Below are 15,703 nucleotides of genomic sequence, written 5' to 3'. Positions count from 1 at the left end.
AAACTAAATCCAAAGGGAAACTTAAAACCACCATTTTATTCAATTATTGAAGTAACCTAGAAAAAAGTGAAGCGTTACAACATAAATGGTATTTCTGAACATGTATTGCTCTACGCTGGGTAGGTCGATGAAGGCACTTAGAAGAACCAACCAGCATGAACAGATCAATTCTAGCACATTCTTCTAATATAAATACTAAAAGACATGCATTGAGGCAGGTGGTGAAAATACAGAACTGTCTTCTGGGAAAACTTCAATGCCTTTGCCATATCACATAATTTTTGGGCACACTTTTGGAGCACACACAGTCTCTGTCTTCAGGGCTGGAGATTACTTAGACCCAGCAAGATACTGCATCTAAAGTTCCTCATAGGCACTTATCTTTTAGATAAAAGGACCTGTTGGTCAGATTGTCAAAACTATTAAAAATTAATCCATTCTTTTTCCAATAAAATAAAACATTTGACTAAGAAAGCTACATTTTAAATCTGCTTGTATAAGCAAGAGTTAGAGTAATGGCCTATGATCCACAGGACCATTTTTTTGGTAATATATCAATGTTTTTTCACTTTTTTTAAAAAAATACAGTAGTAAAGACTTGAGGTATAACTTCAAAAAATACTTGGTAATCTTTTGCAGGGAAGTAGGTCTCTTCATTGGCCTTGCTTAAGGGTTTCCCCCCTTAGTTGTATGCAGTGACAGTTTTCTGGGTCTGAAGTTCTTTTGGGTGCAAAGAGTGTTGTTTCTCGAAGTAGCCGTTACTATTTCCTTGCTGCAGAGAGAAATGGGTGTTGTTAGCGTGTCAGGCACGTAACTGCTGTGCGACAGGGATGAGGGGATGGGGTTTGTTGGGGTTTACCTCCAGGGCAGTAGGGATAAACTGCAGTTATTCCGTAGAGATGTGATCGCTGCTCTGGAAGATACTCATCGGTGAAAGAGCCGGTTTCTTTATCAATAGCTATCACACCGTCCCTGGTGATAAAAGGGGGAGAAGGGCTTTATTTATGAAACTTGTGGGGTTTTTTTCCATCTACATGCATTTAAGGAAAAAAAAGAAAAAAAGATTGGTCTGAACAAGTGGAAAGATATTTGCCCTATAAAATCTACCTCCGGCTCATTCAGTGCATTTCTCTGGTGATGCAGAGTCACAGAGACAGCCTTCCAAGGAGAAATGAGCTCCCTGAGAGTCCCCTCCAAGCGTGGCAAGCACTTAAGTGTTTGTTGTAATCTGCTAAGGTTGAAGTTTTGAGAGCTTCCAGCTGGAGTGGGAATAGAGGCGAGTTCCCGATGCTGAGGGCCTTGGGTGGTGGGGGAGAGGGAACGACTGAGGACAGAATCTTTCCTTTGCCTTAATCTAGACTCAGAAATTTGTGCCAAGTTTTATTTTAAAAAAAAACCCCAACCCTTATTTGTGTCCCTCCCAGGAAGCTGGGGTTGTTCTAAACAACTGCTCTGCGCTGAGAAGTACGAGCGGGTGTTGCTGAACGTGGTGCTGCAGGAGACCCAAGAGAGCACTCTGGGGAGGTTCCAGGGCTCAGGACCAGGCTGGGGACAGCCCTCGTTTTTCCCCCTCTGGCTCAAAGCCCCTCGCTAGCACGACTCGGGCAGGAGTGGCAGAGGGTGGCTCCCGGCACGGGAGGGAGCGGGTTTTCTCCTCACCGTCTCCAGTCGGTGTGGTAGAAGTGATTGGCGTAGCTGACGATGCTGAAGGGGTAGTTGAGGTTGTTCTGTATGACACGCCGGCCCGTGCCGTCGGGGAACGTGCACTCCAGGTGCTTTGTTCCTGTTCAAACACGAGACAAGTTACCAGGCCACAAAATAACCCCACCAAACGTGTTCTTTGTATGCACTACGTTTTGAAACAGCTTCATAGCCTGAAGATTATGGAATCAATGAGGTTGGAAGAGCCCTCTGGGATCATCGAGTCCAACCATTGCCCTGACACCACCATGTCAACTAGACCAGGGCACTAAGTGCCATGTCCAGGCTTTTCTTAAACACCTCCGGAGATGGTGACTCCACCACCTCCCTGGGCAGCCCCTTCCAATGGCTAATGACCCTTGCTGAGAAGAAATGCTTCCTCATGTCCAACCTGAACCTCCCCTGGTGAAGCTTGAGGCTGTGTCCTCTTCTCCTATTGCTAGTTGCCTGGGAGAAGAGATTAGAACCAACTCACGCTGTGAGCCTCCTCGGCCCTGTCACACCATGTCCTTTGGGGCAGGACAGTGGAAGGGGGCAGAGAAGCACACAGGTGGGCTAAAGACACATAGAGCTGTTTTTCCCCTCAAGGCTTAGTGTGTTGTAGTCGATCCCTCCTCGGTGGAGTTACCTGCGTCTGCCCAACAGAGCAGCTTGGCGAAGGGGTCGAACGTCAGGCCGTTGGGCAAGCCGATGTCCGTGTGCACCAGGACCCTCCTGTTGGCTCCGTTGACGGTGGAAGTTTCAATTTTGGGTGCTTCACGATTCCAGTCTGTCCAGTAAAGGTTGCTTGGAAAAAGAATTATATAGTGAACAAACAGGACACACAGCAGTAAGGAGGGGTAGGAGATCATCCCTCCTACGGGGTGTGTGATGTAGGAGAGCTGCTCCCAGGGTCAGGATGGGGCCGCGGCACCACCGTGGTGCCCAACTCTTGCCCCTTGCAAAGCCCCTCTGCTGCTCACCCTCGGACGGGGTCCACCGCGATGCCCCGCGGGTTGACGAGCTCGGTGTCGAAGAGCACCCGTCGCTCGGAGCCGTCCAGCCGGGCTCTCTCGATCCTATCCAGACCGCTGTCGGTCCAGAACATGGCTCGGCGCAGGTGGTCCACAGCCAGCCCCTCGGGGCTGATGAGCCCTGCCGGAGGGACACACGTGCTCGGGGCCTGGGGACGTGCTGCTCCTGGACCCGTCACTGCCCCAACCCACAGCCCCAACCACCCAACCTCGGGTGGGTGGAGGACCCCAAAGCAGGTCAGCCCCAGAGCCTCGATGGGCACAAACTGGTGTGGACCCGCTGACGTGGCCTTGGGCAGATGGCACTGGTGATGGGAGCACACCTGAGTTGATGACAGTCTCCGGCTCAGCGCCTGGCTCCAGGCTCGCCCGGTTTATGGTCCGGCCGGCCACATCAGTCCAATAGATGGTCTTCTCCCGGCAGTCGTAGTCGATCCCCACCACGATGGAGCCCTGCCAAGGTTGGGAGAGGGACGCAGGGTGAAATGCTGCCTCAGCCAAGAGGCTCAGTGAGCACCCTTATCCCACCAGCCGGCATCAGGAGCTGCCCGGGGCACTCTGCAAGATGTGATTACGCTCAAATCCCTTTTCGCCGACAAAACCCAACACTGACAGGCTCCTCCTGCACACCCCAGGCTGAATCCTGCAGCAGAGGGTTTTTAAGGCCAGCTGCTGCAGGCACACACCCACGTCCAGATGGGTTTGAACCCCTTCGGCTCAAGGAGACACTGCTCCAGCAGTGAAGCCAGCTCCAGGAATGACCTTCAGGATGGGGAAAGGGAATACTTGGCAAGGTGTTTTGGTTCCCCGGGGCACAGGGAGGGTCGTGGCCCAGTTTCCAGCGTTCCTCTCCCTCGGGCTGGGCTGGCCTGGCTGGAGATTCACGTGGCCACGCTCCAAGAGGAGTCCAAGGAAGGAAACAGGCAAGGTTGCAGTCACGACCATCTCAGCCCCAAGGCAGCCAGCACAGCCAGTGTCCCAAAAACCATCAGCCTTCACGAGGTGACCCCTCAAACCATCATAGCTCAGGTCCAGGGAGCCATGAAACCCCGAGCTGCAGCTCCAGCCTGTCCCTAACCCCCCTCCCGTTGCGTTAGGGGACACCCCGGCGCTGGAGATACTCTACGTGCAGGGAGAGCAGGGTCTTCGCCGCCTCCTTCTGCAGCCGCGTGCCGTTGAGTGGGAGGTAGCCGATCTGCTGGCCCTGGGCGTAGAGCAGAAAGGTCCCCGTGGCCGGGGGGGACACGTCGGGCCGGGGCGAGGGCCGGACGCTGGGCGGTGCGACGCTGGGGAGACCTGGCACATAAACGGGGTGGGGACAGGGATAGAGACTGGAGCAGCGGCCCCTCGGCTCCGCACCGCAGCGGGGTGCAGTGCCAGGCGGCCGTGCTGGACGGGGGGTGTCACCCGTGGGGTGCCCAGCTCTTACACGGCGGGGTGCTGCCGGGCTCTGAGCGCGTGCCCTGGATCTCCCTGCCGCTCTGGTCCACGCACCAGCAGTACCCGCTGTCCCCGTGGCACTGCAGTGGGGTGAAGGCCCCCGCCGCGTCGCACTGGGGCACGTACTGGTCGCGGCGGGGGCTGCCCCCGTAGTGCTCCAGCAAGCTCTGCCGCCAGCGCTCGCACATGGTGCGGGGCCGCTCCGTGGGCTCTGCGCCGGGCATGGGGACAGTCACCACCACGGACCCCCCCAGGTGTGAGCTTGGGGGGACTCGGGGCTTTGCCAGAGCCCCGCGTCCCCCCTCTCCTTGCTGGGTGGCCCTCCATGCTAAGGGTGCTGCACGGAGGGGACGCACCCCCCGGGGTGGCACCCACCTGGGCTCCCGCAGCGAGGCGGCGTGCTGCCCGGCGCCGTCCGCGTGCCCGCAATCTCCTGCCCCGCCGCATCCACGCACCAGCAGTGCCCGGTGCTGCCGTGGCACTGCAGGGGCCGGTACCCGCCCTCCTCGTCGCACTGGGGCACGTGTCCGTCGCCCACGGGCGAGGGTCCCGGCGGCACCTCCCGCGGGTACAGCCGCTCGTGTTCGCAGGGGCTCAGCTGCTGGACGGACCCTGCCGGCCCCAACCGCCCCCACCCCGGGCTCAGGGGGTGCCACGCTGCTCCCCTGGACCCGCCTGGCACCCACCGTTGGCCCCGCTTCGCCCAGGTGCTGGGTGATGCTCTGCCAGCACCGCTTGGCCTCCCCCCGTGGGCCAGGGGAGTGGGGGCTGCGCCTCTCCAGCCCCCCTCGGCACCCCATGGTTGTCCCCTCCATTGCAAGATGCCACAGGAGGTGCCCCAATGGCCACTGCCACTATAACCCCCCTGGGCCAGGGCGCCCTATAAAGACCCAGGAGCCCCCCGAGGTGCCCAGCCACCCATTCGGCAGCACCCTGCACCCAGGCCATGGTAGAGAAGCCCCCGGCCAGGCGGTTGGGCAGCCCCCAGCCCGCTCTGGCCCCCACCTCAACCCCCCACAACCACCGCAGCCACCCAGGGCATCTCCTGGGAGATGCTTCACCCCAGCAGCTGGGTGCCCGCTGATCCCATGGGGTTGGGTGCTGAAGGACCCCACCCGCCTCCCCTCGCCCCCCGAGGTGGCACCCACCTGGGCTCCCGCAGCGAGGCGGCGTGCTGCCCGGCGCCGTCCGCGTGCCCGCAATCTCCTGCCCCGCGCCGTCCACGCACCAGCAGTGCCCGGTGCTGCTGTGGCACTGCAGGGGCCGGTACCCGCCCTCCTCGTCGCACTGGGGCACGTGCCCGTCACCCACGGGCGAGGGTCCCAGCGGCACCGTCCGTGGGTACAGTTGCTCGTGCTGGCACGGGGTCAGCCGCTGCGCGCTCCCTTCCGCCGCCGGGAAAGCCAGAGCGACGGCAGAGTGAGGATGGGGGATGCCACCCCGGGCAGAGCCGGCGCAGGGGCGAGCGGGGCAGCCTTACCATGCATGCACTGGAAGCCATCGCCCTCGTAGCCGGGCTGGCAGCGGCAGGAGAAGGAGCCTGGCGTGTTGTAGCAGGTGGCAGCCGGGTGACACGGGTTTTCGGCGCACTCGTCCACGTCTGTGCACGGGGAGGATGGGCATGAGCCGGGGCAGGGGGTCTGGGTGGCACCCCACGGTCCCTCCCGCGCCCCCGTACCGGAGCAGTCGATGCCGTCGCCGGTGTACCCGGGGAGGCACTCACAGGCGGGGCGGCCCCCGGCGCGGGGCAGGCAGCGTGCCCGGTCCGCGGGCGCGCAGGGGTGGCTCCCGTCCTCGCAGGGGTCGGTCGCCGGTGCCAGCGCTGCGGGGACAGAGGGGGTGAGGGGGTGGCCCTGTGGGGCACAGGGGTGCAGGGGGACCCCGAACCATGGGGCCAGCACTTACGCACGCACGCCTGCCCGTCCTCCGCTGGCCCGTACCCGCTGCGGCACTCGCACCGGTAGCTGCCCGGCACGTTCCGGCACACGGTGAAGGGGCCGCACTGGCTCAGGCCCTCCGCGCACTCGTCCACCTCTAGAGGAAGGGGGACACGGCGGGTGTCCCAGGGGTGATGGGACACCCCCCATCCCCACGCTGCTCCTGGAGACCTTCCCCAGGTGCCCCCAGCAGCCCCCTGCCTCAGTTTCCCCTCCCCACCGTGATTCACCCACATGCTTGGTGCAACTCTTGACACCGTGGGTGCTGTGATGCTGTGCCACGTCCCAGCACCCCACATGGCACTGGCCACCACGGTGCACCAGCCCCCTGGCTCCTCGCACCCGCCCGCGGCCCCCGCTCACCTCGGCAGCCCCGGCCGTCCCCGCGGTACCCGGCCGCGCACTCGCACGTGTACCCCATCCCCACGCCGGGCTGGCAGCGCGCCGGCGCCTCGCACGCGTGCGTGCCATCGTGGCACGGGTTCACCGGGGGATTCTCGGCGTCATCTGCAGGCAAGGAAGGGTGTTGGGGGGGGACAAGACCTGGGGGACACGGCAGCGGGGGGTGGCACCCTGGGGTGGGCACCCTGGGGTGGGTGCCGGAGCTCACCTGGTGCCGAGCCGACGCGGGCGGCGAGGGCGTAGCGCAGGACGTGCTCGTGGGCGTCGTAGAGGGCGAAGGCGCGGGCCACGCTGAGCCGCTGGCGGGCGGGCGGGCGGGTGTGCGGGCAGCCGGCGAAGGTGATGTTCTGGCGCAGGCGGTAGGACAGGGTCTGGTTGGCCGTGCCCGCGGCCAGGACGTACTGCCGCTGCGCAGAGGATGTCACGGCTGCAGGGTGGGGAGAAAAGCCCCCCGGGATGGGGGAGAAGCGGCTTCAGCATCGATCATAGAATCACAGGATGGTTTGGGTTGGAAGGGACCTTAAAGATCATCCAGTTCCAACCCCCTGCCATGGGCAGGGACACCTTCCACCAGACCAGGTTGCTCCAAGCCCCATCCAACCTGCCCTTGAACACTGCCAGGGAGGGGGCAGCCACAGCTTCTCTGGGCACCCTGGGCCAGGGTCTCACCACCCTCACAGCCAAGAATTTCTTCCTCAGATCGCATCTCAATCTCCCCTCTTTCAGTTTAAAACCGTCCCCCCTCATCCTGTCACTCCATGCCCTTGTAAAAAGCCCCTCTCCAGCTTTCCTGTAGCCCCTTCAGGTACTGGAAGGTGCTAGAAGGTCTCCCCGGAGCCTTCTCTTCTCCAGGCTGAACAGCCCCAGCTCTCTCAGCCTGTCTCCATAGCAGAGGGGCTCCAGCCCTTGGATCATCTCCATGGCCTCCTCTGGACTCGCTCCAACAGCTCCGAAGCCTCTCGGGTGTTGGGAACCGCGGTGGGGACGGGGTGGTTTTGGGCACGCAGGGGTGGCACAGGCTCCTACCTGAGCTGGAGTAGTGGTAGAGCTCCTTGTAGGGAGAGAAGTGGACAGAGACGTTCTCCGGGAGAAAGGGCACCTGACCCTGGATGTGCGTCTTAATGCTTAAGTAATTGTCCGGCCCCAGGCCCTCGGCCGTCTGAGTGACGTGGACCGTCTCCTCCCCGGGGTAGAAGGTCACCTCCAGGCTCTGGGTGAATTCAGCACCTGGGCAGGAAAAGGGGACGGGCAGCGTTCGGTCGCAGGGTTTTTAGGGACACGTCCCCAGAGCACCCTTCCCTGCTCCTTGGGCACACCCGCGGGCTCGCAGCAGGGGGGTTACAGCCACCTGAAGCAGCGAGGTGACCGGAGGAGCCCTGGGACTGCCCTGAACCCCCAAACCCCTCATCACCCGCCCCAAGCCACACGGGGCAACGGGGCTCGGCGGCACATCCCAGGTCCCCGCTCACCGGTGATGCTGAAGCCGTTCTCAGACCCGGGCTCCTCGAGGGCGAAGAGCCACGCGAAGAGCCCCCCGAGGGGCAGGAGGGGCAGGAGGGCCCTGCCAGCGGGCTGGGGCACCCCGCTGATGGCCGTGTAGGCCCGGCCGTCGCTGCCCACGATGTAGGCGTGCAGGTCGACGTCCTGGAAGCGCACGGCCGCCCGTCCCACCGCCAGGCTCCCGCTCACCTTCCCGTTGAGGCGATGCACGGCCCCTGCGCGGGGAGGGGGAGACGGGCACCCCTGGCAGCGGCCACCCAGGGGACGGGGTGCCCGTCGCCGCCGCCCACCCCCGTACCTTCAGGCAGGCACTGGCGCCCGTTGCCGTAGTAGGTGGCCCGGCAGTGGCAGCAGAGGCCGGTGGCGTAGTCGGTGCAGAAGGCGTGCGGGGAGCAGCGCCCGTGGTGCTGGGCACAGGTCTCCTTGGCGGCTGCGCTGTAGGTGAACACTGGGGACGAGGGGGAAAGGGTTGGGGGACGTGGTGACAAAGCCACCCCTTCCTAAGGGTGGGCACCTAAGGGTATGCAGAGGTGACAGAGGGGGAGAGAGCGAGTGCCAGCGGATTGTTAGAATAGAACCACAGAATGGTTTTGGTTGGAAAGGACCTTTAAGATCACTGAGTCCAACCCTTAACCCAGCACTGCCAAGGCCACCACTAACCATGTCCCTCAGCACCACATCTACACGGCTTTTAAATCCCCCCAGGGATGGGGACTCCACCACTGCCCTGGGCAGCCTGTTCCAATGCTTGACAACACTTTCGGGGAAGTTTTTCCTGATCTCCAATCTAAACCTTCCCTGGCACAACTTGAGGCCGTTTCCTCTCGTCCCATCACTTGTTACTTGGGAGAAGAGACCGACCCCCCCTCGCTACACCCTCCTTTCAGGTAGTTGTAGAGAGCGATCAGGTCTCCCCTCAGCCTCCTGTTCTCCAGGCTAAACACCCCCAGGTCCCTCAGCCGCTCCTCATCACACTTGTGCTCCAGACCCTTCACCAGCTTCGTTGCCCTTCTCTGGACTCGCTCCAGCACCTCAAGGTCTTTCTTTTCTTGTTTAGGGACACAGCCGGGCAGGGACAGGGCTTTGCTCCCCCACGGTGGCTCCCCAGCCAGCTCGGTGGTGGCTGGGACCTGTCCCCTGAGCTTCCCTCCATGCAGCGCGGGGCACGTGGGGACGTACGGTGCCAGCAGCCCCCGGCAGCAGGATTCGCTGGCAGGAGACAAGAGGACACAGCCTCAAGCTTCGCCAGGGGAGGTTCAGGTTGGACATTAGGAAGCATTTCTTCTCAGAAAGGGTCATTAGCCATTGGAAGGGGCTGCCCAGGGAGGTGGGGGAGTCACCATCTCTGGAGGGGTTTAAGAAAAGCCTGGACGTGGCACTTGGTGCCATGGTCTAGTTGCCATGGTGGTGTCAGGGCAATGGTTGGACTCGATGATCCCAGAGGGCTCTTCCAACCTCATTGATTCTGTGATTCTGTGGGAGGAGCTGGGAGGGCAGGAGCTTGGCAGCAGCGATGCCAGCCCACCCCCACTCCAGCCCCGGCTGCTTGGGAAGGGCCGAGCCTGCAGCGCAGGGACCTTTTTTAGGAGCCACCCACCACTGGACGGCCCCGTTGGCCATCGGAGGGGCTGCGGCCACTCACCGTCGGGGTCAAAATGCACGTCCTCCTCCACGCCGACGCCGTGGTGCCCGGAGCTGTAGGAAGAGGGGTTGGCAGAGTAGCTCTGCCACATGCCACCGTCCCCATCGGGGTGTAGCCGGCGGCTCCGCTCCTGCCCCGGCGACGCGGGCAGCCCCTCGGGGATGGTGGCCAGCAGCGGTGGGGCACGGGGTCCGTCGTGGGGACGCGGTGACGTGGCCTCCGAGCCGCGCTGCGCCAGCAGCAACGGGGCCGCGGGGTCGGCGTGGCTGTAGACGGTGCCGGGGCCGTGATGCCCGGGACTCCGTGCCACGTTGGGGCTCGCTCCCCCGCCATGCCCCGGCTCCACGTGCTCCAGGGGGGCTGCGCTGCCCACATGGAAGACCCACACGCCGGGCACCCCCGTGTTGCTCTCCCTGCAAGACAGCAGCACACGGGCATGTCCATCGCTGCCACGGTGGGAACCGCCCCCCAAAAGGTACCACCACCCCTCCCAGGACCCCAAACGCAGCTCCTGTGCATGTGGGGCTGAGTCCCCCCCGATGCAGCCCATCACCCCCCTTCCTCCAGCCTTTAAAAGGTGCCGTGGGCTGGGAGAAGGTGACCCCGCTCCCCCTGCCCACCCTGCACAGCCCCCGGGCACCACGCACCGCTCCAGGAGCCTCAGAGCCTGCTCGCTGCTGGCCAGGCTGTGGAAGAGCCCGTCCCTCTTCGGGTCGTCGCTGTCCCCCCAGCTGAAGCCCACCCTGGCCGGCAACTCTAGCTGGACGTTGTAGGACTCCTTGGGCCGTGTCCCCAGGAACTGGAGGCCACCCTCGGGGTAGAGGAAGATGGTGTAGGTGTCCTCATCGTCGTAGGCTATGACAGCCTGGAAGGTGTTGAGCTGTGGAGGGGAGAGCAGGACAGATGGACGTCATGGGGAGGACTGAGCCAGGGAAGGGGACTGGGGACGTGCCAGCCACCTCCCTGCACACCGCAGTGCATGTAAGCACCACAAAAGAGCCCTGTGAAGAGGGACAAGCAGGAGCAGGGGCTGCTCACGCATGGCCAGACCCCTGGGCAGATGCTCAGCATCCTCCACAGGAGCCCACGGCACAGCCAGGCCACCCCCTCGCCGCTGTACCGGCGCAGGGGTGTCCCTTGGAGCTGTCACACAGGGAGGTGACAGCCCTGTACCTCACCCACGTGCCAGGCTGGCACGCTGCAGCCCGGGAGCCCATCGCTGCTGTCCCCCCCATCCTGCCCCCTCCATCCCATCAGCACCGGAGGAAAACCTGCACCCCCCCCACTTCCCCCGGGGAACAATTTTAGTTTCCTCAGGAAAAAAACACGTTCCCACCTTCCCCACAGCCACACATCCCACTACAGGCACGCTGGGGCTCCCAGTTTGAGCCCCGGAGCAGCGGGCAGGAGGGGTGGGGGCTCCCCCCGTGCCACCCCCCTGCCTGTCCCCGCAGCACCAGCCCCAAATTCCGGGCACAGGGTCCCCGGGGCATCACACACTTTCCTGGCAGCCCCGCAGGGTATAAAGGGCCTCGTTGTGCGTGTCACACACTCGGGCATTCAGAGACCCCGTGCGAGGGCAGCCAAAAAGCTTTGGTGGGGGGGGGGGGGATTAACCCCCTTCCCCGGGGTCCAGATTCCTTCCCCCACGCAGCCAAATCGCGGCGGCAGCTGCACGACTCGTTTTCCCCCCACGGTGGGTGGCGAGAGGGGACCCGGTGGGTGACACCGACGTGCTGGCATCAAGGGACACACGTTGGGGGGGGCACATGTTTGCGGCCGCTCCCGGCAAAGGGCAAATTCCAGCCCAAAGGGCGATTTTTGAAGCGGGGTCAGCTCTCGCCCCGCGCAGAAAGCGTCGCCGCGGGGACAAAGTGTGTCCCCAAGGAGCTGCCAGATGGCCAGGCAGGACCCCCCGCAAGGCAGGGGACCGGGGAGCCTCAACCCCCCCGCCTCAACCCAGCTTTGGAGGGTTAAAAAGGACGAGCCGTGGCTTTGCAAAGCCGGGGGTAAAGGCTGCGAGGTCAGTCCCGGTTCTGAGCAGCGGGAGGGCGGCGTTTCAACAAATGATAAGAAAAAATGTGGCTTTTGGGGAGGATTTTAGCAGTTTTGGCTCAGGGGGAGCTCAGCAAATCGCAGGCACGAGCTGCATTTGGGTCTTGAATGAAACGCTCCCCGGAGCTGCTTGTTCCCAGCCCGGTTTCGTTTGAAAACCTGATCCAGCTTTTCAGAGAGGAAAAATAAATCGGGAAGAGAGGAGGAGGCTGCGTTTCTGATGGCTGTGAGGTCGCCGCGAGGCCCCCGATGGCATCTCTTCAGCTGCTTTCCCAAGTTTTAAATGAGAGGAAAAAATGTGCCTCGTTGCCTTCCAAACCTCGGTTTCTTCCCCTGCTTGGCTTTACTCTCCGCAACCGAAGGGCCCCGGAGCAGGGGGGACGGCCGGCAGGGACGGCTCCTGGTGGCCCATGGGGACCTGGTGGCTGCTGATGGGCTTTGGGCTCAGCCCGTCGCCCATCGCACGGCTCTGGGTGTTCGCCACCTCTTGCAGTTCCTCATATTCAGCTCGTTTGGAGAAGCCCGTCCTGCCGGCACGGCGTCACCGTCACCTCCTCGGCACGTCATCAGCCTAACGTGACAGCTCCTGCCCCGGGATCCAGCGTTTTCGGGGAAATGCTGTAGGTCCACCCACGCAGGAGCCTTATCAGCCCATGGGTGGAGCACACAGGTCATCTCCCCGAGCCGGCGGACCACCTACGAGCTTGTTTTCCAGACACAAAATCAACCCACGGTGGAAACTCTGGAGCCGGTTCCCTCACTGGTAGTGTTCAGGCAGAAGGAAGGACCAGCCCCAAGCCACCGGCTAAAGCTCAGGAGCATGATGGGTGCCCTCAGCTTCCCCCAGCCCAACTCTGCCCTGCAAATCTGGAGCCACCAGCACTCTAAAGCTTTGCCTGAAAAGCAGAGAAAAGCCTGAGCACCTCCAACCATGGAGCTGAAGGCAACGTCTAACCCTCTTCTGCCCATGAGCAAAGCCAACAGACACACCACCGCCACAGCTCTGAGCGGAGAGGAGCTCCATGTCTCCCCCCGTGCTCATCCAAGGCTGGACCCACCATCCAGCTGCCCAGAAAGAAGAGACTGAGCGTTTTGGGTGCTACACAAGACTCATCATCCCACGACACGGAGGATGGGCATCCAACTTCAGCCCATGGGCCTCACCTTCTTGGAGGGCTCGGTGTCTTGCGAGAGCTCCTGGTAGGCGCCCACGTCCTCCCAGGTGGCAATGAACGCGTTGGTGGGCACAAAGGAGCCAGCGGTGTCGGGGAACCCAGCCTGGATGTAGCCTGCAGCCTGGTCCAGCACATCTGGAGAGTCATCTTGCCGGTAGTAGATGTTCCCTCTGTCACCGGAGGTGTCGAGGTCAGCCAGGAAGGGAGCGATGACGGGGAAGTCTGTGGGGAAATCGTCATCCACGTACTGGGTCTCCCTGGGGAAATCCTGCGTGGAGATGACCCCGTTGGTCCCCACCTGCAGGGAGAGCGGCGCAGGGTGCTCAGGAGCTGCAGAGGTGACTCGGTCACCGGTCCCCCCTCATGTCCCCCCGCTCCCCGGTGGAGTGGGGCACAGCTGAGCGCCCTGAGACCGCGTGGCCTCATCCGGCCAAGGAGAAAACAAAGACCTCGGGCTTCTCCATCCCCCTCAGAGAGCTACAGCCCAGGGGCCGTCCCAGCTGTGAGCGGGGGAACAGCTGCAGAGGAGAAAGCCCTCTTGTTCCTCTGCAGCCGGAGACAGCGGGAGGGGGGAAAATGGATGGGGACAAGGGGGAAAAGACACTTGTGGTGGTGCAGGGGTGGGGAGAAGGGGTAAGGGGAGGTGGGTGTCAAGGGGAGGTGGATGTCAAGGGGAGGTGGGTGTCAAGGGGAGGTGGGTGTCAAGGGGAGGTGGGTGTCAAGGGGAGGTGGGTGTCATGGGGAATGGCTGGGGAGAAAGGGGAATGGCTGGGGAGAAAGGGGGTGAGAGGGAGGAGGGATGGAAAGATGGGGGGGAGATAGAAGGAGGGAGGGAGGGATGGTGGGATAGAGGGATGGAGGAGGACGGGAAGATGGAGAGACCAGGAGGGATGGAAGGAGGGAGGGATGGGAAGATGGAGGGACAGAGGGAGAGGAGGAAGGGGGGCTAGGGGGCCAGGGCAGGGCGGGGGGCCGGGGCCAGCCGGGACTCACGTAGAGGCGGCGGGCGGCGCGGCCGTAGAGGCGCAGGGCGCGGCGCAGCGACAGCCCGGGCGAGCTCTCGTCGTCGCCGGGCCGGAGCCGGGCATCGCCGCGGGCCGGGCCGTAGGGCAGCAGCCCCGGGCGGGGCAGGGCCGCCCCCGCCGCCAGCACCGCCGCCAGCACCGCCGCCAGCACCCCCCGCATCCCGCCGGCCCCCCCGGGGCTCCCCTTCGACGGCACCGACCGCACCCGACGGGGCGAACCGGAGCGGAGCAGCGCAGCGGACCCGCCGCAGGGAATCGGAGCCGGCGGGGCGGGACGGGGCGGGGCGGGCTCCGGGCCGCCCCCGCGCCGCCATTGGATCCCCCGGGCCCGGCCCGGGCCAATCGGGCCTTACCCCAAAATCCGCCCCGGGCTGCAGCCCCCCCCCCGGTCCGCCCCCTCCGTCCTCCCCCCCGGGCTGGGTACCGCGGCGGCATCCCGGGGGGCGGCGGGCCGAGCGCTGCGGGGGGGGGGGGACAGGACAGCGGGCATCCCCCCTCCGCACCCCCCGCCGCTCCCCGGGGCTCTGCCCGCCCCCCCCCGCCGCTGTAACGCCCCCGGAGCCGGGCCCGCAGCCAGCCGGGCGTGGGCGAGAGGCCCCGGCCGCTCCGCGCTGGCTCCCCTCGGATGCCGCTCCCCGGGGCCGGGCAGGAACGTGACCCCTCATCCCCGGGGGAGCGGGGGAGCGGAGAGCTGGAACAGACCCCGGGCAAAATACGTCGCGCAGCTCCGCTGGCGAGTTGTCAGCGAGCGGGGCCGGCCGTGCCACGGGCTCCCCACGCACGGTGGCACCGGGCTGCTGCGGTTTGTCCTTTCTCAGACCCATCTTCCATCGTCTCCGTCCAGAAAAGAAAGACAAGAAAGACCTTGAGGTGCTGGAGTGAGTCCAGAGGAGGGCAACGGAGCTGGGGAAGGGTCTGGAGCACAAGTGTGATGGGGAGCGGCTGAGGGACCTGGGGGTGTTTAGCCTGGAGAACAGGAGGCTGAGGGGAGACCTGATTGCTCTCTACAACTGCCTGAAAGGAGGGTGTAGCGAGGGGGGGTCGGTCTCTTCTCCCAGATAACAAGCGACAGGACGAGAGAAAACGGCCTCAAGTTGTGCCAGGGGAGGTTTAGATTGGAGATCAGGGACAATTTCTTCCCCAAAAGGGTTGTCAAGCGTTGGAACAGGCTGCCCAGGGCAGTGGTGGAGTCCCCATCCCTGGAGGGATTTAAAAGCTGTGTAGATGTGGTGCTGAGGGACATGGGTTAGTGGTGGGCTTGGCAGTGCTGGGTTAATGATTGGACTCGATGATCTTAAAGGTCCTTTCCAACCAAAACCATTCTGTGATTCTATAAAAGGTCTGGAGGGGTCAGTGCTTCACGGACGGGCAGCCTGGGGAGTCCTTGGCTTTGGTTTGGGGTGTTGGGGTGAGGGGACGTGCAGTGGTGCAGGACAGGGCAGCCCCAAGTCCAAGCAGTCGGATGCCCTGCGTGCTCCTGGAAATGCAGGCTGGGAGCAGCCAAACACTCTGCTCCTTCTTGGAGAGCTTCCCACTTCCCTGGCCCCGGGCCAGGCTTGGTATCGCATCTGTCCCAAACCATATGCATGCCCGAGGAATGCCAGATAACAAGGAGGGAAGTGTCAAACCCCGTAGGCTGTCGAGAGAAATAAATCAGGGACGCATTCGTGGCATTCCCAGCAGGAATCCTCGCAGGGGAAGTGGCTGGATGACGTCTGCCCCGTCCCTCTTGCGGTGACAGGGATTTGTCACCATGGCCCCTGTCCCCTCCGCCCCGAGCAGGGTGTGAGCTGCTGCAGCCTGGCCACCCTGG

The 15,703-nt window shown here is 63.2% G+C and overlaps 1 protein-coding gene across 1 annotated transcript; it reads right to left on the bottom strand.

The window, feature by feature from the left end:
• Positions 1-37: 37 nt before the first annotated feature.
• On the bottom strand, positions 38-14,050 carry NID2 (nidogen 2). The gene is made up of 22 exons (XM_068416592.1): positions 13,859-14,050; positions 12,855-13,163; positions 10,283-10,515; positions 9,636-10,048; positions 8,292-8,441; positions 7,963-8,208; positions 7,520-7,720; positions 6,702-6,920; positions 6,455-6,598; positions 6,060-6,188; positions 5,833-5,976; positions 5,635-5,754; positions 5,303-5,539; positions 4,530-4,766; positions 4,144-4,365; positions 3,841-4,010; positions 3,038-3,167; positions 2,664-2,835; positions 2,330-2,487; positions 1,660-1,783; positions 860-972; positions 38-772 (listed from the first exon to the last, which is right to left on the bottom strand). The coding sequence occupies exons 1-22, from the start codon at positions 14,048-14,050 to the stop codon at positions 762-764; spliced, it is 4,074 nt and encodes a 1,357-aa protein (XP_068272693.1). The 3' UTR covers positions 38-761.
• Positions 14,051-15,703: the final 1,653 nt, after the last annotated feature.

Source organism: Nyctibius grandis, chromosome 20 (assembly GCF_013368605.1).
Source record: "Nyctibius grandis isolate bNycGra1 chromosome 20, bNycGra1.pri, whole genome shotgun sequence".
Lineage (NCBI taxonomy): Eukaryota > Metazoa > Chordata > Aves > Nyctibiiformes > Nyctibiidae > Nyctibius > Nyctibius grandis.
This window is presented reverse-complemented; position numbering and strand designations above follow the sequence as displayed.

Excerpts from the sequence above, each read along its gene's own strand:
- NID2 (XM_068416592.1), bottom strand. The coding sequence starts at position 14,050 with ATGCGGGGGGTGCTGGCGGCGGTGCTGGCGGCGGTGCTGGCGGCGGGG. Across the intron at positions 5,977-6,059 it reads GGACGGGCAGGCGTGCGTGC|CGCTGGCACCGGCGACCGAC; the intron begins GTAAGTGCTGGC and ends CTGTCCCCGCAG. Across the intron at positions 3,168-3,840 it reads AGACCCTGCTCTCCCTGCAC|GGCTCCATCGTGGTGGGGAT; the intron begins GTAGAGTATCTC and ends CAACCTTGGCAG.